Raw genomic sequence first — 24538 nt, forward strand, 5'->3', positions numbered from 1 at the left:
TGGGGGTTGGCCTCAAAGGGTACTACAGGAGATTCATCAAGAATTATGGCTCCATAGCAGCCCCTCTTAATGATCTCACAAGCAAGAAAATGCATAAGAAGGTATTATGGACAGCTAGCTCTGCACCTGTCCTAAAAAGCCCATGTTACTCCAAGAAATTCATTGTTCAAACTGATGCATCTGAATTAGGGGTAGGGGCAGTCTTATCACAACTGAATTCTGAGGGCCAGGATCAACCAGTTGCTTTTATCAGCAGAAGGTTGACCCCTAGAGAAAAGCGTTGGTCTGCCATAGAGAGGGAGGACTTTGCTGTCGTCTGGGCACTGAAGAAGTTGAGGCCATACCTGTTTGGCACTCACTTTATCGTTCAGATATACCACAAACCTCTACTTTGGCTAAAACAAATGAAAGGTGAAAACCCTAAATTGTTGAGGTGGTCCATATCTCTACAGGGAATGGATTATTCAATGGAACATAGACCAGGGAGTACCCACTCCAATGCAGATGGACTCTCCAGATATTTCCACTTAGACAATGAAGACTCATCAGGACAAGGCTAGTCTTATTGTCCTTTGTTGGGGGGGGGGGGGGGGGGGGGAGTTGTGTAGGAAAGTACCATCTTGCCTGGCATGTTACCCCCATTTTATGTGCCCTGTATGTGTTCCCTGTGTGGGCCTAACTGTATCACTAAGGCTCTGCTAACCAGAACCTCAGTTTTTATGCTCTCTCTGCTCTCTAAATTTGTCACTGCAGGCTAGTGACTAAATTTAACAATTCTCATTGGCACACTGGTACACCCATATAATTCCCTTGTATATGGTTCTTAGGTACCCAGGGTATTGGGGTTCCAGGAGATCCCTCTGGCTGCAGCATTTCTTTTGCCACCCATAGGGAGCTCAGACAATTCTTACACAGGCCTACCACTGCAGTCTGAGTGAAATAACATCCATGTTATTTCATAGCCATTTTTTACTGCACATAAGTAACTTATAAGTCACCTATATGTCTAACCTTCACTTGGTGAAGGTTGGGTGCCAAGTTACTTACCTATGTACAGTGTCACAATGGTAACTCCGAACATGGCCATGTAACATGTCTAAGATCATGGAATTGTCACCCCAATACCATTCTGGTATTGGGGGGACAGTTCCATGATCCCCCGGTTCTCTAGCACAGAACCCGGGTGCTGCCAAAATGCCTTTCTGGGGTTTCCACTGCAGCTGCTGCCAACCCCTCAGACAGGATTCTGCCCTTCTGGGGTCCAGGCAGCCCTGGCCCAGGAAGGCAGAACAAAGGATTTCCTCTGAGAGAGGGTGTTACACCCTCTCCCTCTGGAAATAGGTGTGAAGGGCTGGGGAGGAGTAGACTTCCCCAGCCTCTGGAAATGCTTTGATGGGCACAGATGGTGCCCATCTCTGCATAAGCCAGTCTACACCGGTTCAGGGATCCCCCAGCCCTGCTCTGGCATGAAACTGGACAAAGGAAAGTGGAGTGACCACTCCCCTGACCAGTACCTCCCAGGGTAGGTGCCCAGAGCTCCTCCAGTGTGTCCCAGACCTCTGCCATCTTGGAAACAGAGGTGTTGGGGGCACACTGGACCGCTTTGAGTGGCCAGTGCCAGCAGGTGACGCCAGAGACCCCCTCTGATAGGCTCTTACATTTCTTGGTAGCCAATCCTCCTTTCTTGGTAGCCAAACCTCCTTTTCTGGCTATTTAGGGTCTCTCCTCTGGGCTATTCCTCAGATAATAAATGCAAGAGCTCACCAGAGTTCCTCCGCATCTCCCTCTTCGACTTCTGCCAAGGATCGACTGCTGACTGCTCCAGGATGCCTGCAAAACCGCAAAAAAGTAGCAAGACGACTACCACCAACATTGTAGCACCTCATCCTGCCAGCTTTCACGACTGTTTCCTGGTGGTGCATGCTCTGGGAGTCATCTGCCTTCACCCTGCACTGGAATCCAAGAAGAAATCTCCTGTGGGTCGACGGAATCTTCCCCCTGCTAACACAGGCACCAAAAGACTGCATTACCGGTCCTCTGGGTCCCCTCTCATCCTGACGAGCGTGGTCCCTGGAACACAGGAACTCTATCCAAGTGGCTCCCACAGTCCAGTGATCCTTCAGTCCAAGTTTGGTGGAGGTAAGGCCTTGCCTCCCCATGCTAGACTGCAAACCTGTGTACTGCATGATTTGCAGCTGCTCCGGCTCCTGTGCACTCTTCCAGGATTTCCTTCGTGCACAGCCTAGCCTGGGTCCCCAGCACTCCGTCCTGCAGTGCTCAACCCTCTGAGTTGTCCTCCTGTGTCGTGGGACTCTCCTTTGTGATTCTGAGCCACCTCCGGTTCACAAATCTTCTGAATGCCTGCTCTGGAACTTCTGCGGGTGCTGCCTGCTTCTGTTGGGGCTCTCTGAGTTGCGGAGCGTCCCCTCTGTCTCCTCCTCCAAGGGGCGACATCCTGGTCCTTTATGGTCCCCAGCAGCACCCAAAAACCTCTACTGCGACCCTTGCAGCTAGCAGGGCTTGTTTGCGGTATTTCTGCGTGGGAACACTTCTGCAACCTTCAGCACGATGTGGGACATCTTCCATCCAAAGGAGAAGATCCTAGTCCTCTTCTTTGTTGCAGAATCCTAAGCTTCTTCCATCCGGAGGCAGATTCCTTGCACCTTCATCTGGGGTTTTCTGGGCTCCTGCCCCCCCCCGGACACTATCGCGACTCTTGGACTTGGTCCCCTTGCCTTGCAGGTCCTCAGGTCCAGGAATCCATCTTCAGTGCTTTGTTGGTGTTTGGGGTTCTTGCAGAAATCCCCCTATCACGACTATTGTGTCCTTTTGGGGTAGTAGGTGTACTTTACTCCTACTTTTCAGGGTCTTGGGGTGGGGTATTTTTCTAACCCTCACTGTTTTCTTACAGTCCCAGCGACCCTCTACAAGCTCCCATAGGTCTGGGGTCCATTCGTGATTCGCATTCCACTTTTGGAGTATATGGTTTGTGCTGCCCCTGGACCTATGTTCGCCTATTGCATCCTATTTAATTCTACACTGTTTGCATTACTTTTCTGACTCTTACTTACCTGTTTTGGGTTTGTGTACATATAACTTGTGTATATTACTTACCTTCTTACTGAGGGTACTCACTGAGATACTTTTGGCATATTGTCATAGAAATAAAGTACCTTTATTTTTAGTACTTCTGTGTATTGTGTTTTCTTATGATATTGTGCATATGACACCAGTGGTATAGTAGGAGCTTTACATGTCTCCTAGTTCAGCCTAAGCTGCTCTGCTATAGCTACCTTCTATCAGCCTAAGCTGCTAGAAACACCTCTTCTACGCTAATAAGTGATAACTGGACCTGGCACAAGGTGTAAGTACCCCTTGGTACCCACTACAAGCCAGGCCAGCCTTCTACACTTGCAAAGCTTGTATTTGTGGAGGGTAATCAGTTATGCAGCATACAAAAGAAACAAAAATAAGAACAGAGAGGTAGAGGTGGAGTTGAAAATAGAAGGGATTCAAAGCGATCTAACTATCTGTAAAAAAAAAAAAAAAAAAGAGCTCGGGAACAAACTGCCTTAGATAAACTTAAGGATACAACAGGTGAACTGGTAGATTATCTAGAAGGAGTGCTACAACAAAAAATGGGAAGCAAGCAAATTGGTCCACTATGAATGTGGAGAAGGGAAATATGGGAAATATGTGGCCTGGAAGACGAGAGTGGAGCGTGCTAACAATATCATTAAGGAAATAGTAATTAAAGAGACTGGGAAAAGACGCACAGAACTCTGAAATGGAACAGGCCTTAGTTAAATTTGAGAAATTATACACAAATTATCTAAAACCACGGAAGAGCTGATAAATAGTTGGCTTAAAGAAGATCCTCACCCGGTATTAAAAATGGACCCACAGAAGAACCTGAATAAGGACACAAGTGTAAAGGAAGTGGAAAAAGTGCTTAGTGGGTGAAAAAAGTGAAGGTGTCGGGGAGGGAAAGTTTACCAAACAAATTGTAAAAGATGAGCTAACTCCGGTCCTGACTCGGTTACTAACAGCAATATGTTTGGAAGGCCACACTCTCCCACACTCATAGGAGGAGGCAACTATCAATGTAATATTAAAACCCAGCAAAGACCCCAAGGCGTGTGAATCATACAGACCAATATCATTACTGAACAATGACTACAAGATCTGCACACAAATACTTGCAAAAAGGGGGGTTGTGCACCAAGACCTAAAGGCTTTTATGAGAGGTAGACAATGATATGAATTGGCTTATGCCCCAGTGAGCGCAACTGACGTGGCGTCGGTCTCAAACTCCCCTCTCACTGTTACAACTCTAGATGCCACCAAGGCCTCTGACAGAGTGAGAAGGTTGTTTTTATACAAAGTAATTAAACAGTTTGGCCTGGGAGAAAAGTTGCTCCGGGCAATTAAAGCAATTTGTAGAGGACCAGCAGCAAGGATTCTAGTTGATGGGAATTTAACAAAGCAGCTCTCGATATGGACAGGAACACAGCAAGGGCCCCTCATTCCCGCTATATGTTAACCTATATATTGAAAACTTAGCCAGTAGGATCAGGAACAATCAGGAGCTCATCCCTTTTAAATATTACAGTTGGATGAAAAAAAGTGGCACTGTACGCAGATATGTGCACAAGAATTTACGAGTTCATTTCCCACTATATTACACAGTGACTTTGGGACGGTGTTTGGTTACCTGTTCAACCCAACAGAAAACAGAATTGATGACGTGGAACAACCCTGGTGATAACCCGATGGAAAAAGAAGGAAAGTGGATATTTAGGGGCTCAAGCAGTTAAAGACTTGGATATGATGGCCAAAGTTAACTTTAATAAACTAATGACAGAAACTAAGAAACGTCTGAACTCATGGGCTTATCTTCCCATCTCAATACTGGGCAAGACAAATGTAATTAAAATGATGATACTTCCTAAGTTCACTTTTATTTTCAACGCCATCCCCTTGAATTTTAAGGCAGAATGGTTCTGAAAGTTACAAGTGGACGTGGGTAGATTTAGCTGGGCTTATAAAAGTGCACGATGCCAGACTGCCGGTTACCCTGCTGGGCCCTACAGCTGAAGAATATAACGCTACTACTAACAGAAGGTTTTCAGCCGACTTCCCTTCTCTACTGCGCCCTAGTTAAAAACTTCCAAGGTGAGGGTGGTCACTTTGTCTTCAAGTTTGCACATCCCAAATTCCTTAAAAAGGTTAGACTATAGACTGAGAGATGTGTGTAAAGGTTGGATTTATTTTAGGCAGATTCTAGGGATCCAGTATTGCTGCGTGTAGGAAACTGGGTTTTTGTTGCAGTACATCCACCCCCACACTTTTTGCCTTGTTTTTGGTTGCAACTTCGACTGGAGTGCACTGGGTTCCTGCTAACCAGGCCCCCAGTGCCAGTGTTCTTTCCCCCAAGACTGTTGCCAACTGGCAAACCTTTTGGTTGCCACTGTCAGTCTCCAGTAAATGGTACCCTTGGCACCTAGGGCATGGGGCAGTTAAGAAAGCCCCATAGGGCTGTAGCACAGATTGTGACACCCTCAGGAACCCTCTCACCACATTACTCCAATTGCAGACTACGGGTCTTGGTGCAGAGATGAAATGAAAACATGGCATGGCACAAGGTCACAGCTACATCATGGCGTCACTGAAGACACAGATGTTTGGTATCAAACATCTCGTATTAATAAACACAGAACCCAGCAATGGATTTATTAAAACATGCACTCAAAGGGCACCTTAGAGGTGGTGTCAAAAAACCTACCAGCTCCTAGAGTGGTCACTGACAGGTGCAAACCAATGCAGCCACTTTAGACAGAGTTCTGGCCCCCTGAGGTGAAAGCCAGCGCTCTCGAGGCTTCAGAACAAAGGCCTGCTCTGGGCGGAGGTGAGAACATCTCGTCCAGGCAGAATGGACATTCCAGGGTGGGGAGCTCCAAAGACCTTGCCTCCTTATAAATGCAACCAGGCCTTTCCAAGTAGTGGAGGAGACTGGTCCCCATATCATGACCCCACTTTTGGCAGCAAGACTGGTGGGGAATTTAGGCAGATTAGGAGTACCCACTTCATACCAGTCCCACCCCTAAGGTGGACAAGCTGAAGTGGACACTACTTTTTAAATTGCTCCATCTTGTGTGGAAGTAATCAGGCCAATAGGGTGAGGGCTATGACCACTTACCAAAGGAAGTGGCCATAAGAAGGGTGTAGTCACTCAAAAGGTCAGAAGCTCACTGGCTATCACCTGGCACTCTCTGCAACGCCCCTAGATTAAGTCTTTGGGTGGCATCCCTGAACCCTAGAACTCAGATCCTGGTAACCTAAAGAAGAAGAGGACAAAGAAGAGTCACCCCCGGAGACAGGAGAAGAAGCTGACCCGGTATCAGCCATTCCGGCCTTCCCGCTGACCTCGACGGACTCTATCAAAAGACTCTTCCTGCAGCTCCAAGAACACAGGAAGCCTGCCTGCCTGCCTTCCAAAGACTCATCCTCCCATGAGCTGCGGACATGCTTCGAAACAAAGTATAAAGGACTTTGCAGCCTAGAGGCCCGACACCTGAAGTGATGTCTGCACCCGACGACCCTGACCCAGTGAAGAGCCAACCAACAGTGCCAACAGCGCTCCCCAGCTGTCTTGAGCCCGAGTGTTCCCTCTCCTGGACTCATCCAAGTCACCTGCAGCCTCTACACAGAGGCCTCCTCTTCTGCAGCCTGGCGGTGAGAGGAAACTCAACACCTGCAGAGACCGCTGCACCTGTCACCCACAACGCCAACTGAGGAGGGTAACCAGTGCCAATGACGTTCCCCAGGTGACCACCTGCAGAACTCCCTGACGAGGCCTGCAGCTTCAACATGCATGGCCCACTGACAGCGAGGACTCCGGGACAGTAAAACCTGATGCCTAAGGACACCCCTGCATCCGTCGGTCTTGGAGGCAAGGACCAACGGTGTATTTACCTTCAGGAGCATCTCAAGTCTTCGGCCTACCTGCTTGTTTTCTTTGACTGGCCTCCTGGCCAGAGTCTGAAGCCTGACTTAAGATGACCAAACTCCCATTAAAATAAACTGGGCGCCTCACGTCTTGCTGCACTTCTGCACCCGGACGCCCCAGTGTTGCCGGGAGCGACCTGCTGGTGTGGTTCGGACATGTGCCCAGTACTTACCTTAACTCTGAGACGGGCATCGGAAGTTGTTGCTAATACTGATTGCCGAACACTTGTTTTTCCTGCCATAGGATAACATTGGGAACTTTGTTTCAAAGCATATATAAAAGCAAATGCAATTTTTCTTGGTCTCAGGTTTATTCTTTGAGTGTGTGTCTCATTTATTGCTCCGTGAGTACAACAAATGCTTAACACGACTCCTCGATAAGCCTAATGGCTCGCCCACACTACAACGAAAAGAGCTCTAGACCCCTTTGCTTTAGCTTCTGCTAACCAGCTGGGGATTCACTGGACTCTGCACTGTGCACTTCCTTTTAGTGCATGATATAGAGAGCCGGCTTCCTACCATCATCAACTAGCGAGCTGGGTACGAGAACAGGGTAACAGAGGAAGGACGTAGGGAATGGGAAGAGAAACTGCAGAGGTCCTCCCCACAGAAAAAAAGATTTGCAAGATGGTACTGGATGCTTGTACAAGGTGAAGACGGGCCTCTCACCGCCAGAAGAAATATGGAGAACAGACCTGCCATCGCTGGAGTGAACAAATTTCTGGCGGTGTCTACACTTTAAGCCTCTGTAAAATCGGCACCCCACAGGAGCAACCATCTGTATGTCAACACACAGGGCATACTGGTCCCCGAAGGATGTTAATGATCACAGATAACTTCAGCCAACACCTCTCTCGTCTCACTGTGTATGTTTGAGATGTGAGTGAGCAACATACTTCCTGCAAAAAATCTCACATCTTCCCCTCACTGTTTGTGAGCAGACTTTCTGAAAGGCACTGATCTGTCAGCATTCCTCAGACAACACAAGAACACAGATTCCGTATTGGAGCAACCACCGTGGGCCGGTTTGCTTTCAAGGGTGGCTATTAATATGTTTTCATGTCCTGTGACAGTCATACAATCGCAGCATTTAAAATGGTGTCCTATTGCCAAACTTGTGAAAAATCATAGCTGCAAAGTTCATCTACAGGAACAAATGTGGTCACCGGCTTTCTCTAATTCCAATGTAAGATGCCCCAAAATGAAAATGTCACTTACCCAGTGTACATCTGTTCGTGGCATCAGTCGCAGTAGATTCGCATGTTCTGCAATAGCTCGCCATCTGGTGTTGGGCCGGAGTGTTACAAGTTGTTTTTCTTCGAAGAAGTCTTTCGAGTCACGGGACCGAGTGACTCCTCCTTTTGTCTCCATTGCGCATGGGCGTCGACTCCATCTTCGATTGTTTTTCCCCGCAGAGGGTGAGGTAGGAGTTGAATTGTAGTAATAGTGCCCATGCAATGGAGTGACTAAGTATGCACCTATTTAAGGTTGAGATGATACATATAGAAATAATTGAAGGTAACTTCCAAACTGCTACAGGCTCCCGGGGAGGCGGGTGGGCACATGCGAATCTACTGCGACTGATGCCACGAACAGATGTACACTGGGTAAGTGACATTTTCAGTTCGATGGCATCTGTCGCTGTAGATACGCATGTTCTGCATAGACTAGTAAGCAGTTATTTCCCCAAAAGCGGTGGATCAGCCTGTAGGAGTGGAAGTAGTCTGAAATAATGTCCTTAATACGGCTTGACCTACTGTGGCTTGTTGTGCGGATAACACGTCTACACAGTAGTGCTTGGTGAATGTGTGAGGCGTAGACCATGTGGCTGCCTTACATATTTCTTGCATTGGGATGTTTCCTAGAAAGGCCATGGTAGCACCTTTCTTTCTGGTTGAGTGTGCCCTTGGTGTAATGGGCAGCTGTCGTTTAGCTTTAAGGTAGCAGATTTGGATGCATTTAACTATCCATCTGGCTATACCTTGTTTTGAAATTGGGTTTCCTGCGTGAGGTTTTTGAAATGCAATAAAGAGTTGTTTAGTCTTTCTGATGTTTTTTGTTCTGTCAATGTAATACATTAATGCTCTTTTGACATCTAATGTATGTAGTGCCCTTTCAGCTACGGTATCTGGCTGTGGAAAGAACACTGGAAGTTCCACTGTTTGATTTAGATGGAACGGTGAAATAACCTTTGGCAAAAATTTAGGATTGGTCCTTAGGACGACTTTATTTTTGTGTAGTTGTATAAAAGGTTCCTGTATAGTAAACGCCTGAATCTCGCTTACTCTTCTCAGGGAAGTAATGGCGATGAGAAATGCCACCTTCCAGGTTAGGAACTGTATGTCGCAGGAGTGCATGGGTTCAAAAGGTGGACCCATAAGTCTAGTTAGGACAACATTTAGGTTCCATGAAGGAACAGGTGGTGTTCTTGGTGGTATAATTCTCCTAAGGCCCTCCATGAATGCTTTAATGACTGGTATTTTATATAGGGAAGTTGAATAGGTAGTCTGCAGGTATGCAGATATTGCTGCAAGGTGAATCTTAATGGAAGAGAAAGCTAGGTTAGATTTTTGTAAGTGAAGCAAGTAACCCACTACATGTTCTGGAGTTGTGTGTAATGGTTGTATTTGATTAATATGGCAGTAGCAAACAAACCTCTTCCATTTACTTGCATAGCAGTGCCTGGTGGATGGCCTTCTTGCTTGTTTTATGACTTCCATACATTCTTGGGTAAGTTGTAAGTGCCCGAATTCTAGGATTTCAGGAGCCAGATTGCTAGATTCAGCGATGCTGGATCTGGGTGTCTGATCTTTTGGTTGTGCTGTGTCAACAGATCTGGCCTGTTGGGCAATTTGATGCAGGGTACCACTGATAGGTCTAGCAGCGTTGTGTACCAGGGTTGCCTTGCCCAAGTTGGTGCTATCAATATGAGTTTGAGTTTGCTTTGACTGAGTTTGTTTACCAGGTAAGGAAGGAGAGGGAGAGGAGGAAAAGCGTAAGCAAATATCCCTGACCAGTTCATCCATAGGGCATTGCCTTGGGATTGTTTGTGTGGGTACCTGGATGCGAAGTTTTGGCATTTTGCGTTCTCCCTTGTCGCAAACAAGTCTATCTGAGGTGTTCCCCAGAGTTTGAAATAAGTGTTCAGAATTTGGGGGTGAATTTCCCATTCGTGGACCTGTTGGTGATCTCGAGAGAGATTGTCTGCGAGTTGATTTTGTATCCCTGGTATAAACTGTGCAATTAGGCGAATTTGGTTGTGAATTGCCCAATGCCAAATTTTTTGTGCTAGCAGGCTTAACTGCGTGGAGTGCGTCCCTCCCTGCTTGTTTAGATAATACATTGTTGTCATGTTGTCTGTTTTGACGAGAATGTATTTGTGAACTATTATTGGTTGGAAAGCTTTTAGTGCTTGAAAAACTGCTAGAAGTTCTAGGTGATTGATATGCAGTTTTGTTTGATGTACGTTCCATTGTCCTTGTATGCTGTGTTGATCGAGGTGTGCTCCCCACCCTGTCATGGAAGCATCTGTTGTTATTACGTATTGTGGCACTGGGTCTTGGAAAGGCCGCCCCTTGTTTAAATTTATGTTGTTCCACCACAGAAGCGAGAGGTAAGTTTGGCGGTCTATTAACACCAGATCTAGAAGGTGACCCTGTGCTTGAGACCACTGTGATGCTAGGCATTGTTGTAAGGGCCTCATGTGCAGTCTTGCGTTTGGGACAATGGCTATGCATGATGACATCATGCCTAGGAGTTGTAATACCATCTTTGCCTGTATCTTTTGTGTTGGATACATGCGTTGTATGATGGTGTTGAAATTTTGAATTCTTTGTGGACTTGGAGTGGCTACTCCCTTTGATGTGTCTATTATGGCTCCCAGGTATTGTTGTACCTTGCGTGGCAGAATTTTGGATTTTGTGAAATTGACGGTGAACCCGAGTTTGAAGAGGGTTTGTATGATCTGATTTGTGTGATTTGAGCACTGTATGAACGAATGGGCCTTGATTAGCCAGTCGTCCAAATATGGGAACACATGTATTTGCTGCCTTCTTATGTGTGCAGCGACTACCGCTAGACATTTGGTAAAGACTCTTGGTGCGGTTGTTAATCCGAAAGGCAGTACCTTGAATTGGTAATGTATTCCTTTGAATACAAACCTTAGGTATTTCATGTGAGATGGGTGTATTGGTATATGGAAATAAGCATCCTTGAGGTCTAAAGTTGCCATGTAGTCGTGTAGTTTTAGCAATGGCAATACTTCTTGTAGTGTGACCATGTGGAAGTGGTCTGATTTGATGAAAGTGTTCACTACTCTGAGGTCTAGGATTGGTCTCAGCGTTTTGTCCTTCTTTGGTATCAGAAAGTACAGTGAGTAAACTCCTGTGTTTATTTGTGTGTTTGGCACTAATTCGATTGCATTCTTTTGCAATAGTGCCTGCACTTCTATCTCCAGGAGATTGGAATGGTGTGTTGTTAAATTTTGTGCTTTTGGTGGTATGTTTGGAGGGAATTGTAGAAATTCTATGCAATAACCATGTTGGATAATTGCTAGAACCCAAGTGTCTGTAGTGATTTCCTCCCATGCTTTGTAATAATGACCTATTCTTCCCCCCACTGGTGTTGTGTGGAGGGGGTGAGTGACATGTGAGTCATTGTTTAGTAGTAGGGGTTTTGGGGCTTTGAAATCTCCCTCTATTTCTAGGGAATTGCCCTCCTCTATATTGTCCCCGAAAACCTCCTCTATACTGTCCCTGGTAAGTGGACGGTGTTGCTTGTGAGGTGCTGGCTTGTGTGCTTTGACCCCGAAACCCCCCTCGAAAGGGCGTTTTACGGAATGTGCTGTAATTCCCTCTGCTCTGCGGGGAGTAGAGTGCGCCCATGGCTTTGGCAGTGTCCGTATCTTTTTTGAGTTTCTCAATCGCTGTGTCCACTTCTGGACCGAACAGTTCTTTTTCATTAAAAGGCATATTGAGAACTGCTTGTTGAATCTCTGGTTTAAATCCAGACGTTCGGAGCCATGCATGCCGTCTGATAGTTACAGATGTATTAATTGTCCGTGCAGCTGTATCTGCAGCGTCCATGGAGGAACGTATCTGGTTGTTGGAGATGGTCTGTCCCTCCTCAACCACTTGTTTCGCCCTATTTTGGAAGTCCTTGGGCAGATGTTCAATGAGATGTTGCATCTGGTCCCAGTGGGCTCTGTCATAGCGCGCAAGTAGTGCCTGGGAGTTCGCGATGCGCCACTGGTTTGCAGCTTGTGCTGCGACTCTTTTACCAGCTGCATCGAACTTGCGGCTTTCTTTATCTGGGGGTGGTGCATCTCCAGATGTGTGAGAGTTGGCCCTTTTCCTAGCTGCTCCTACAACAACAGAGTCTGGTGGCAGCTGTGTAGTGATGAAAACCGGGTCCGTAGGAGGCGGCTTATACTTCTTTTCCACCCTTGGTGTGATTGCCCTACTTTTGACCGGCTCCTTAAATATGTATTTTGCGTGCCGGAGCATACCAGGGAGCATAGGCAGGCTTTGGTAGGAGCTGTGGGTGGAGGAGAGTGTGTTGAACAAGAAATCATCCTCGACCTGTTCTGAGTGGAGGCTTACGTTATGAAATTGTGCTGCTCTAGCCACCACCTGAGAGTACGCGGTGCTGTCTTCTGGTGGAGATGGCTTTGTAGGGTAGGCCTCCGGGCTGTTATCTGACACTGGGGCGTCGTATAGGTCCCATGCGTCCTGATCTTGGTCACCCTGGCTCATGGTGGTGTGAGCTGGGGAGTGAGATGGAGTTTGTGCTGGTGAAACGTTAATCACGGGCGGAGGAGAGGGTGGTGGTGTAATTCTTTTAACCACTTTTGGTTGTGGTGCTTGTTCCGTCTGGAACTCCAACCTTCTCTTTCTCCTAATGGGGGGAAGGGTGCTTATTTTTCCTGTCCCCTGCTGAATGAAGATACGCTTTTGCGTATGGTCCACATCAGTTGCTTGTAGCTCTTCCTCAAACCTATGCTTTTGCAATTGGGAGGTTAGCGAGTGCTCTTCTGAATAAGAGCCTGAAGCTGGGTCGCATGCAGTTTGTTTCGGCGTTGAAACTTTGTCTGCGTGTTTTTTCGGCTCCGAGGTGACTTTTTTCCTTTTCGGGGCCGAAACCTCTCGGCGTCGATCTGTTTCGGTGCCGCTGTCTCGGCGTGGAGCCGTGTCCACACCGGCATCTCGGTGTCGAGGCTTGTCTCCAGCACTTTCTCGGTCCCGAGAAGGCTGCGTGCCGGTGTCTCGACCGGAGTCGGACGATCTCGGCACTGTTTTGGCCTTTTTCGGTGCCGACGGTCGGTCACCGAATTTATGGGTCGAGCCATGGCCTGGTGGCAGTGGCGTCCCCTGGGCCTTGTAAATGTTTCTCTGTGTGGTTTTCGACGTCTTACTCACGGTTTGTGTATCGTCGAATCCTTCGGAGTCTGAGTCTTGGATCGAGAAGGTACCTTCTTCTTCCTGTTCCTCGAACTCCCGTTGGGCTGTCGGTGCGGACGCCATTTGAAGTCTTCTGGCTCGACGGTCTCGGAGTGTTTTTCGGGACCGGAACGCACGACAGGCCTCGCAGGTGTCTTCGCTGTGCTCAGGTGACAGGCACAGGTTGCAGACCAAGTGTTGGTCTGTGTAGGGGTATTTATTGTGGCATTTGGGGCAGAAACGAAACGGGGTCCGTTCCATCGGCGTTCTTCAGCACGCGGTCGGGCCGACCAGGCCCCGACGGAGGATCGAAAAACTACCCCGAAGGGCACCGGAGCTCTTCGATCTTCGATGCGGTGTGGAATCTAAGTACGCCGATCCCGAACGCAACAATACCGACGAAAATCTTCCGAAATTAGCTAATTTTCCGTTCCGAAACTCGGAGCGACAGGAACACGTCCGAACCCGATGGCGGAAAAAAAACAATCGAAGATGGAGTCGACGCCCATGCGCAATGGAGACAAAAGGAGGAGTCACTCGGTCCCGTGACTCGAAAGACTTCTTCGAAGAAAAACAACTTGTAACACTCCGGCCCAACACCAGATGGCGAGCTATTGCAGAACATGCGTATCTACAGCGACAGATGCCATCGAACTGTTGATTTCTTATTATACCACAACTCAGAAAAACTGATTTTGTTTGGCTGCTCTTTTTAATGACCAAGGCCTCCCGGGTACCATACGAGCTGAAAACATCCGGTTAGGTTTATTCAAGCAGTCTCAGAGAAAACGGACACCTTTGTCATTGGATTCCACATGAAGTTTAGCTGATGTTTTGGGCATCGTGTCAGTGTCCCTTTCTAAACTAAGAGTCTAAGACAGGGTGCTGAAACAACATGGAGGTCACCTTCCTGGTCTCAAAGAGTCCCCCCTCTCAACACATCCTCCTCTATGTCCAGTTGAGAGGGAGGCCCTAGCTGCATGCCCAGTCAGCCCCTTTGATTTTAACTGAGAGTTGGAAATTTCCAACGTAAGCATGTTACCAGTATTCAGAATCCCTGCCCGTGTGTCCTGTAAGGGGAGGTGCTTCTATTCTTCTCATCTTTTGATGCTCCTTCAGAAGTAGCACTGATCTCCTTTCTTTCTAAATTCTTCCCACTTGAGCGGTTTCCCAGATGGGATGGCTGTCATTAACCTGGTTGTAGAATAATAGGCTTTCCTTGCAGTAATTCCCCCACTTTTTGCCTGGTATTTGATGCAATTTTGACTGAAAGTGCACTGGGTTCCCTCTAACCAGGTCCCCAGGGCCACATCTCTCTCCCTAAACCATGCAACCTTTCCCCAACAGGCAATACCGTAGGCCCCCCTCTGAGTCCCTAGTAAATGGTACCCCTAGTACCTAGGGCCTGGGTACCAAAGACGGGGCCCAAGGGCTGCAGCATGTTTTGTGTCACCCTCAAGTACCCCTCACCTAGCACAGGCAGAATGCCATCGCAGGCTCAAGTCTTGGTGCAGGTAAAAATTAAAACACACCTGTCACACATGCCTGTCCCCCAACACTGCATGCAATATATGTATGTACCCCATTCAGCAGGCCTTCCAAGCAGAAGGCAGGGTGCATTACATTACATGTGGGGACATTTTAAGTACATGCTCTGGAAACTGGTCAATACATATTCCCCAGCTGCATGATGGCCTCACTGAAACTAGGGATGTTTGACATCAAACATTTCATATTAATAAAACCTCACAGATTCTAGTGATGGAATTATTAATACATGCACCTAGAGGTTCCCAATGAAAAACCTATCAACTACCTGTGTGCGAACTGACCACTTTTAGCCAGCCTGTCACAAACAGACAAGTTTATGACCTCCTGGGATGAGAGTTTCCACTCTCGGGCGGTCAGGAATAAGGCCTGCTCTGGCACGGGTGTTAACACACCCCTCCCAACAGGATGACCTGCAAATCTGCAATCCAAGGGAGGGGGCTTCAAACGGCCAGCACCCTTTGTATGCAGATCTGGCTTCCCTCAGAGAGGATGCCAACCCACCCCTGCCCCAAGGCTCATTTTGCATCTCGACATGCGGGGAAATCAATAGGCAGAAAGACTTATCCACTCCTCAGGTCACTCCCACTCCTAAGGTGAGCTGCTGGATGTGGATACAAAATTTAGAAGTCTGCCATCTTGGTGGTGGCAGAATTAGGAACGCTGGGGCAGGGTTATGCCCACTTCCCACAGGAAGTGGTCACATAGGGGTATACTGACCCCAGGGGTAAGTAGTCCATTAACTACTACCCGGCACTCCCCTAATGCCCCTACATTCAGTATTTAGGGCAGTCCTGGCACCAGAAACTCTGATCCTGCCAGCCTAAAAGAAGAAGGAGGACACTGAAGAGACGAAAAAGGGACAAATGAAGAGCAGTGACTGACTCTGCACCATTTTGCCTGCTGACTGACAATTGTGCAAAAGACACCTCGTCCTGCAGCTGTCTGTGCTACCAAAACCCTGGGGGTACTGTCAACCTTCACCCAAGAACCAGGAGCACCTGTGCAACAGCGGCGCTGCCCCCTCCATCTTGCAGGCACCTCAAGAAACACTGAGGACTCGGGACCAGCAAAACCCAATGCTGGACAGCACCACTGCATTCGAGCCCCCTACCCGAGCTGAAATGGGCCAACAGTGTCAGCGTGGCTCCCAGGACCTCCAGAGGTGAAGCCCACCTTGAGTTCGCTCACTGTTGACTTCCCGACGATGCTGCAGCCTCTTTCTGCAGGCCCCAACCTCAACCACAACCTCCTCCGGTGACTGAAAGCAGACGGTCCACTGCACCTTTGCAACTGTCTGCCCCGGACCGAGGAGAAGAGGACCATTAGTGTCCTTACATCCCTGAGCTTCATGAGCCCCGAGCCCACTTGTTGATTGAGCTGGACTGGACCCCGATTCCACACCTGCATCCTCTTTCTGCAGGCCCCCTCTACCACCACCGGTGACCGAAACCAGACAGTCTAAGTAACCTCTGCACCCAGACACCCCCAACTGAGGCAAAGTGGACTACTTGTACCCCTATGTCCCCAAGCATTGCACAAACTGAGCTCAGCTGGTGATTCACCCAGAGGGGCCCCCCAGGCATCACCTGCAGCATCTTTTTGCCCAGACCCAACGCTGAACTGCGCCACTGCGCCCGTCTGCCCCTGTGCCACCGAGCGACCTGTTGGTGAGGCTGAGGACCCGGCCCTATACTCACCGTAAGTCTGTACGATGGGCCCCGTAAGTTGCTGTGGAGTACCTGTTTGCCGTATATGTTTTCTTTACCATAGAGTAACATTGTGGCTTCAGAAAATTGCACTGTGTCGACTTTTCAAGCCTGTGATAATTTCTACTGCAAAACGTACTTACCTGATCATATTGATTAGGGTGCCAAAATATATATAAAGATAATTGTTACTCTGGTAAATTGGTGTGGATCTCCCCGAGTCGTGTGTCTCATTTATTGGCTGTGTGTCTATTTGCAGATGACTAACACTCCTCTCTGATACGCCTGAGGCTGCTTGACCACTATTCCCTGAACGAGCACCGTGAGATTGTTAGAGCAAGCCCCAGTCCACTAGTAAGGGAACGCAGGGTTCCTCATTTTGGTATATAATATAAAGAGCCAGTTTCTCACAAAGAGCACGAGGCAGACTTCATTTCAGTGAGGCTCCTTATCTTGGGAGTTTTGCGACAATTCATTACTCGTCCTAAATAAGTTTAGAAACACAGCACCTGGAAAGCTCAAAAGCTCATCCTCAGGAGAGGCCCACACTGAGGAAAAAAACAGACAGACCAATGAACGTTTCTCTGGGTGCAGTAAGATTAATGGCAACTGATGCAGTCCACAAACATCTGCAAAGTACAGTCTTTTCAATACCGGCGCTCTCGAAAAAGAGGCCTCTACATTAGTCAGTCTTGTCTTTACGTTCACAAAGGAAACAACAGGAATCTAAGTCCTGAGAAGGTCTCACTGCCTTGCAACCTGAGCAAATGAGGAAATACAAAGCAACCATCTAGTGTGACCCAAGGCAGATTTTCGGGCAGACGTATAAACACAGGCAGACAATTCCCATGTTTATAACTCACACATCCTGCACCTATTGTTGGACCTGCCCTACAAGGAGAGAATAAAATAGCAGAGCCCCACATAGGGAAAACTGCAAAATGACCTTACCTTTATGTGCCGTATACCCCGGCGGCCTCATGCAGAGGCAGAGCCGCCCATCCACTGCCAACCGAAGGATGCTGTTGGCCGCTCTGTACACGTCATTTCTTGCTGCCTTTGCTGTCTTGTAACCTCTCTTCTCAGCCCAGGCTGCAACAATAACACAAAAGAAGGGGAGGTGAGTAAGGCAGCTTCATATTATAGGCACCTGCTAGACGCCCTGCATACAAGCAACTGTCAGAGGCCCTGCACCCCCGGCACCTGTCAGAGGCCCTGCACCCCCGGCACCTGTCAGAGGCCCTGCACCCCCGGCACCTGTCAGAGGCCCTGCACCCCCGGCACCTGTCAGAGGCCCTGCACCCCCGGCACCTGTCAGAGGCCCTGCACCCCCGGCACCTGTCAGAGGCCCTGCACCCCCGGCACCTGTCAGAGGCCCTGCACCCCCGGCACCTGTCAGAGGCCCTGCACCCCCGGCACCTGTCAGAGGCCCTGCACCCCCGGCACCTGTCAGAGGCCCTGCACCGCCGGCACCTGTCAGAGGCCCTGCACCGCCGGCACCTGTCAGAGGCCCTGCACCGCCGGCACCTGTCAGAGGCCCTGCACCGCCGGCACCTGTCACCTGTCAGAGGCCCTGCACCGCCGGCACCTGTCACCTGTCAGAGGCCCTGCACCGCCGGCACCTGTCACCTGTCAGAGGCCCTGCACCGCCGGCACCTGTCAGAGGCCCTGCACCGCCGGCACCTGTCAGAGGCCCTGCACCGCCGGCACCTGTCAGAGGCCCTGCACCGCCGGCACCTGTCAGAGGCCCTGCACCGCCGGCACCTGTCAGAGGCCCTGCACCGCCGGCACCTGTCAGAGGCCCTGCACCGCCGGCACCTGTCAGAGGCCCTGCACCGCCGGCACCTGTCAGAGGCCCTGCACCGCCGGCACCTGTCACCTGTCAGAGGCCCTGCACCGCCGGCACCTGTCAGAGGCCCTGCACCGCCGGCACCTGTCAGAGGCCCTGCACTGCCGGCGGCACCTGTCAGAGGCCCTGCACTGCCGGCGGCACCTGTCAGAGGCCCTGCACTGCCGGCGGCACCTGTCAGAGGCCCTGCACTGCCGGCGGCACCTGTCAGAGGCCCTGCACTGCCGGCGGCACCTGTCAGAGGCCCTGCACTGCCGGCGGCACCTGTCAGAGGCCCTGCACTACCGCCGGCACCTGTCAGAGGCCCTGCACCGCCGGCACCTGTCAGAGGCCCTGCACCGCCGGCACCTGTCAGAGGCCCTGCACCGCCGGCACCTGTCAGAGGCCCTGCACCGCCGGCACCTGTCACCTGTCAGAGGCCCTGCACCGCCGGCACCTGTCAGAGGCCCTGCACCGCCGGCACCTGTCAGAGGCCCTGCACCGCCGGCACCTGTCAGAGGCCCTGCACCGCCGGCGGCACCTGTCAGAGGCCCTGCACTGCCGGCGGCACCTGTCAGAGGCCCTGCACTGCCGGCGGCACCTGTCACCTGTCACCTGTCAGAGGCCCTGCACCGCCGGCACCTGTCACCTGTCACCTGTCAGAGGCCCTGCACCGCCGGCACCTGTCAGAGGCCCTGCACTGCCGGCGGCACCTGTCAGAGGCCCTGCACTGCCGGCGGCACCTGTCAGAGGCCCTGCACTGCCGGCGGCACCTGTCAGAGGCCCTGCACTGCCGGCGGCACCTGTCAGAGGCCCTGCACGCCCGGCGGCACCTGTCAGAGGCCCTGCACGCCCGGCGGCACCTGTCAGAGGCCCTGCACGCCCGGCGGCACCTGTCAGAGGCCCTGCACGCCCGGCGGCACCTGTCAGAGGCCCTGCACGCCCGGCGGCACCTGTCAGAGGCCCTGCACGCCCGGCGGCACCTGTCAGAGGCACCTGTTAGGAAGGGCATAGGTTAGAAGTCCTGCATCCAGGCACCTCCCAGCTCTCAAACTCTGCCAGAGTAGACTGAACCCTTCCCAACACTTCTCAAAACAGAGGAGTATGGCTTTTTCCTGCGTTTCCAGGGCAGCCTTACTTACTGGGCATTAATAGCAACAACTAATGTTGTTTGCAGCTGTTGTCCTGGGGCCAAAATACTACTACAAATGATTGAGTGAATAGCTTGCTTTTAGCCTTTGAGTGTTGAGCAGACTCAAGCAGTCACAGGTTTACTCCAGGAAGTGGCAGGGGGTTAAAAACATCATATGCAGGGTGATACCATGAACAACGTGTCCTGACGGCTTTTAACATCTATAGAAAAGGACTTTCTGCAGAGGTCAGCAAAACAGTATGTATCACACACTAAAGCGCCTTCTGGTCCAGAGCTATCACCACAAGATCTAATAGAACTTGTGAGCACAAAGTGCTATACCTGTACCCTAGATGCCTTAGGCCATGTTCTAAAAAGGAACAGCTGGTGCGATCCAGGAACCAGGATGAGCTGTCAGGCCAATACATACGGTTTTTCTAGTAATTATTTCTACAGAGTCATTTCAAAGGGCAATTAAACAGTTTCTGAGGTTTTCGTTGCAGTAATTTAGTTCCAAGGGTTGGGCGGGAGGGGAAGGATAGCTTTACTCTTATCTTCATTTTCGTTTCATCTACACTGGAGTTCAGGCCTGTCTAGGCTGCAGTGCTCAAATAGTGACCAAAGTTCTGGCTGGCAAGGCAAGAACATTTCCTTATCCAAGGTGAAGACTAGCCAAACAGAGCGGCTGGGGTTTTGTTTTTGTTTTTTTACTTTTTGGTGCCCCTCTAGTCCTGTAGGACCATGTTCTAGATGTGATCAGCTCATATACAGGTCATAAAGCTCAACTGTTTTTCAGTTTTGGCTTGCCCAGGATAATAAAACTGGTTCAATCCTGTAGACCCCTGGGAAGGAAATGCCAGGGATAAACCTGCAGAAGGGAAGATGCAGGCTCCACCCTGGCAGGGTGAGATCAGCTACAAAGATCTGCTTTACGAGGGATGATTCAATGTGGAGCATTCAAAGATGGGTTGGGTACCTCCCAAACCCACTAAGCTTGGCTACAACCAAAGATAGTGGCAGGGGCATTTGCCTAGAGACTGGTATGTTTAGCAGGCCCACTGACACAGCACCAACCAGTACACCTTCAGACAGTGAAACACGCACACTATCGATACGTTTCAGTGGCCTGTCTCTGTCAGTTATCGGCATCATGAAGATTAAGGCTCCATTACATGGGACCTGGTAGGCAACCTCGCTAAACCCACCCACCGTCCTATAAAAGTAGGTAAAGTTGAAAAGTTCCACATCAGCTACCATCTTTCTGACTAGGCAGAGTAGACAGAAGTCACCCTCAAAGAAAAGTGATTTTTAGGGTGCCTCCTTGACATCAGAGTGTAACTCTTCTGGGTCGTCAGGTGAAAGAGAACCCTCAGTGGTTTTGTACAACTGTCGAGCTCTGTGAGGGAAAATCACAGAGAACAGTTTGGAATGTGTATGAGGGCACAGCGACACAAGTTCACAAAACCATGCAGAGAATTTATCCCACAAACCCATACTCGGAGACAACAGTTTTCCATACCTCTCAAAACTCCAGAGGAGACTAGACTTTTCTACACCTAACATTGCTCCAGGAGGAAATTCCAAATACCCCCCTCATCTCTCAACCCTCAACTCCAAAAGGCGTACATAAAGGCAGCATCTGGGGTGTTACTTGACAGATTGAGAAAAACCATAGTAAGAGAGCTGATCTCCTAACCCCCCTCCTCTTTACCTTACACCCCAACAGCATAAAGTAAATATCAAGCTTAATACCTTCACAGATATCCCAGGCGCACCACTGTGTCCTCTTCTGGCTCTCAGAGGTGCCCTCTTCCACGTACGGATGCTTCAGCTTTAAGAGGGAGGGCACTGGGATCCTGACAGACAGGTAGCCTACTGAGGTGTAAGGCTCTTGTATTTGGGCAATAGGATAGATTCCGGAAAGGATCTGCAAGAGAAACAAAAATTATCAGAGAACTCACTAGAAACCAAATATGGTCAGAGAATCTCACTGAACCCCAATAAACCACAACGAGGGACTGTGGAAAACTCCTGAACCCCAACTCTGCCAGAGGGCCCCATGGAATCTCTTTGAACAGGAGTGCTTTCAAAAAGTCTCATCATACCCCTCCTAAACCCTAAAACTATTATAGAATCTCTGGGAAACCACATGAATACGAACATAATCACCAGGTCCCAAAAAACAACTGTGCTCCTGCGGCCTATCCACTGCTCGAGGATCTACCAAAGCCATATGAAAACTGTCAGTGTCCCATGCCAACCACCCTGGTTAAAACCCATCATCAACGAAAAGCGACCTTCACTTTAGCTCTTTTCTATTCTGTAGGAAGTTGGCTCTGTATGTACTATCTCAAAGTGAGAGACAGTGTGCACAGAGTCCCAGGGTTCCCCTTAGAGGTTGATAGTGGCAAAATTAAATAATTCTAATGCTCTATTTTGTGGTAGTGTGGTCGAGCAGTAGGCTTATCAGAGGGTAGTGTTAAGCATTTGTTGTACACATACAGGCAATAAATGAGGAACACACACTCAAAGACTTAACTCCAGGCCAATAGTTTTTATAAAGAAAAATATATTTTCTTTGTTTATTTTAGAACCACAAGATTCAAGATTTGAGGTAAGTACATAAAATGCAAGGTACTTCACACAGGTAAGTACAGAACTTTGATTTAAAACAGTAGTACACACAGTTGGTTAAAATGGCAATAAGCTATTTTAAAAGTGGACACTGTGCAAAAATCAACAGTTCCTGGGGGAGGTAAGTTTGGTGAAGCTTTTCAGGTAAGTAAAGCACTTACACAGTCAGTCTCCTGAGCATAGGCAGCCCACCGTTGGGGGTTCAAGGCAACCCAAAAGCCACCGCACCAGCAACACAGGGCCGGTCAGGTGCAGAGGTCAAAGGAGGGCCCAAAACACATAGGCGCCTATGAAGAACAGCGGTGCTCCAGTCCTAGTCTGCTTACAGGTAAGTACCTGCGTCCTCAGGGAGCAGACCAGGGGGGTTTTTCAGATCACTGGGGGGGACACAGGCCCACAAAACACACCCTCAGTGGCACAAGGGCAGCTGGGTGCAGTGGACAAAGTAGGCATCAGGTTTGATATTGAAAGCAATGGAGGGACCCTTGGGTCACTTAGACGATGTATGCAGGACACAGGGGGGCTTCTCGGGAAAGCCACCAACTGGGCTAGGATTAGGGCCGCCTGCTGGTCACTCCTGCACTGGTAGGTGGTTCCTCTCTGTCCTGGGGGCTGCAGGTGCAGTGTTTGGTCCAGGCATCGGGTTCCTTGTTACCAGGCAATCGCGGTCAGTGGAAGCCTCTGGATCTTCTAGGCATGCGTTGCTGTGGGGGTGCAGGGGAGTCGACTCAGGGTGCCTACGTTGTCGTAGTCGCCTGGTGAGTCCTCTCTGCGGTGTTGGTTCTCCTGAACTCGACCTGGGGGCACGGAGTGTGAAGTCTCACGCTTCCAGCGGGAAGAGTGTTTTTTTAAAGTTGATTTAAGGATGCAAAGATGTTGCAGTTTTTGATCAGTGGCACTATTTGCAGGAGTTTCTTGGTCCTTAGGGTTCAGGGCAGTCCTCTGAGTCCTCAGAGGTCACTTGTCCCTGACGGGTGCGTCACTGTGCAGGTTCTTTGAGTCTGGAGACAGACCGGTAGGTCTAGGGCCAAGTCAGTTGTCGTCTCCGTCGTCTCTGCGAGGCTTTCAGGTCAGCAGTCCTTCTTCTTTCTTCAGAGTGCAGGAATCTGATTTGTGTGTGTAGGTCAGGGAGGGTAGTAGCCAACGGCTACTGTCCTTGAGGGTGGCTACACCCTGTTTGTGCCTCCTCCCTGTGTGGAGGGGGGCAAATACCTAATCATATTGGGGGAATCCTCTAAACTCAAGATGGAGGATTTTTAAAGGCAGGGGTCACCTCAGCTCAGGGCACCTTAGGGGCTGTCCTGACTGGTAGGTGACTCCTCCTTGTTTTCCTCATTATCTCTTCCAGCCTTGCCGCCAAAAGTAGGGGCAGTGGCCACAGGGGCGGGCATCTCCACAAGCTGTGATGCCCTGGGCTGCTGTAACAAAGGGGGTGAGCCTTTGAGGCTCACCGCCAGGTGTTACAGTTCCTGCAGAGGGAGGTGAGAAGCACCTCCACCCAGTACAGGCTTTGTTCCTGGCCACAGAGTGACAAAGGCACTCTCCCCACCCCATGTGGCAAGAAACTCATCTGGTTGTGGCAGGCTGGCAGAAACTGGTCAGCCTAGCACTAGGAGTCAGACTGGTATTCAGGGGGAATCTCTAAGATGCCCTCTGGGTGTATATTACAATAAATCCCACACTGGCATCAGTGTGCTTTTATTGTGCTGAGACGTTTGATACCAAACTTCCCAGCTTTCAGTGTAGCCATTATGGAACTGTGGAGTTCGTTTTTGACAGACTCCCAGACCATATACTCTTATGGCTACCCTGCACTTACAATGTCTAAGGTTTTGCTTAGACAATGTAGGGGCATAGTGCTCATGCAACTATGCCCTCACCTGTGGTATAGTGCACCCTGCCTTAGGGCTGTAAGGCCTGCTAGAGGGGTGAATTACCTATGCCACAGGCAGTGAGAGGTGGGCATGGACCCTGAGGGGAGTGCCATGTCGACTTAGTCATTTTCTCCCCACCAGCACACACAAGCTGGCAAGCAGTGTGTCTTTGCTGGGTGAGGGGTCCCCAGGGTGGCATAAGACATGCTGCAGCCCTTAGAGACCTTCCCTGGCCACAGGGCCCTTGGTACCAGGGGTACCAGTTACAAGGGACTTACCTGGATGCCAGGGTGTGCCAATTGTGGAGACAAAGGTACAGTTTAGGAAAAGAACACTGGTGCTGGGGCCTGGTTAGCAGGCCTCAGCAC

The 24538-nt window shown here is 49.8% G+C and overlaps 1 protein-coding gene across 1 annotated transcript in view; it reads right to left on the reverse strand.

The window, feature by feature from the left end:
* GNL1 (G protein nucleolar 1 (putative)) overlaps positions 1-24538 on the reverse strand; it is a 272389-nt gene that overhangs the window by 37612 nt on the left and 210239 nt on the right. Inside the window, exons 10-11 of the mRNA XM_069241958.1 lie at positions 21415-21589; positions 17654-17794 (exon numbers count right to left, since the gene is read on the reverse strand). Of these exons, the coding sequence (XP_069098059.1) occupies positions 17654-17794; positions 21415-21589 (316 nt within the window). The remainder of the gene's footprint in view (positions 1-17653; positions 17795-21414; positions 21590-24538) is intronic.

The sequence above is a fragment of the Pleurodeles waltl genome, chromosome 6 (assembly GCF_031143425.1).
Source record: "Pleurodeles waltl isolate 20211129_DDA chromosome 6, aPleWal1.hap1.20221129, whole genome shotgun sequence".
Taxonomy (NCBI): domain Eukaryota; kingdom Metazoa; phylum Chordata; class Amphibia; order Caudata; family Salamandridae; genus Pleurodeles; species Pleurodeles waltl.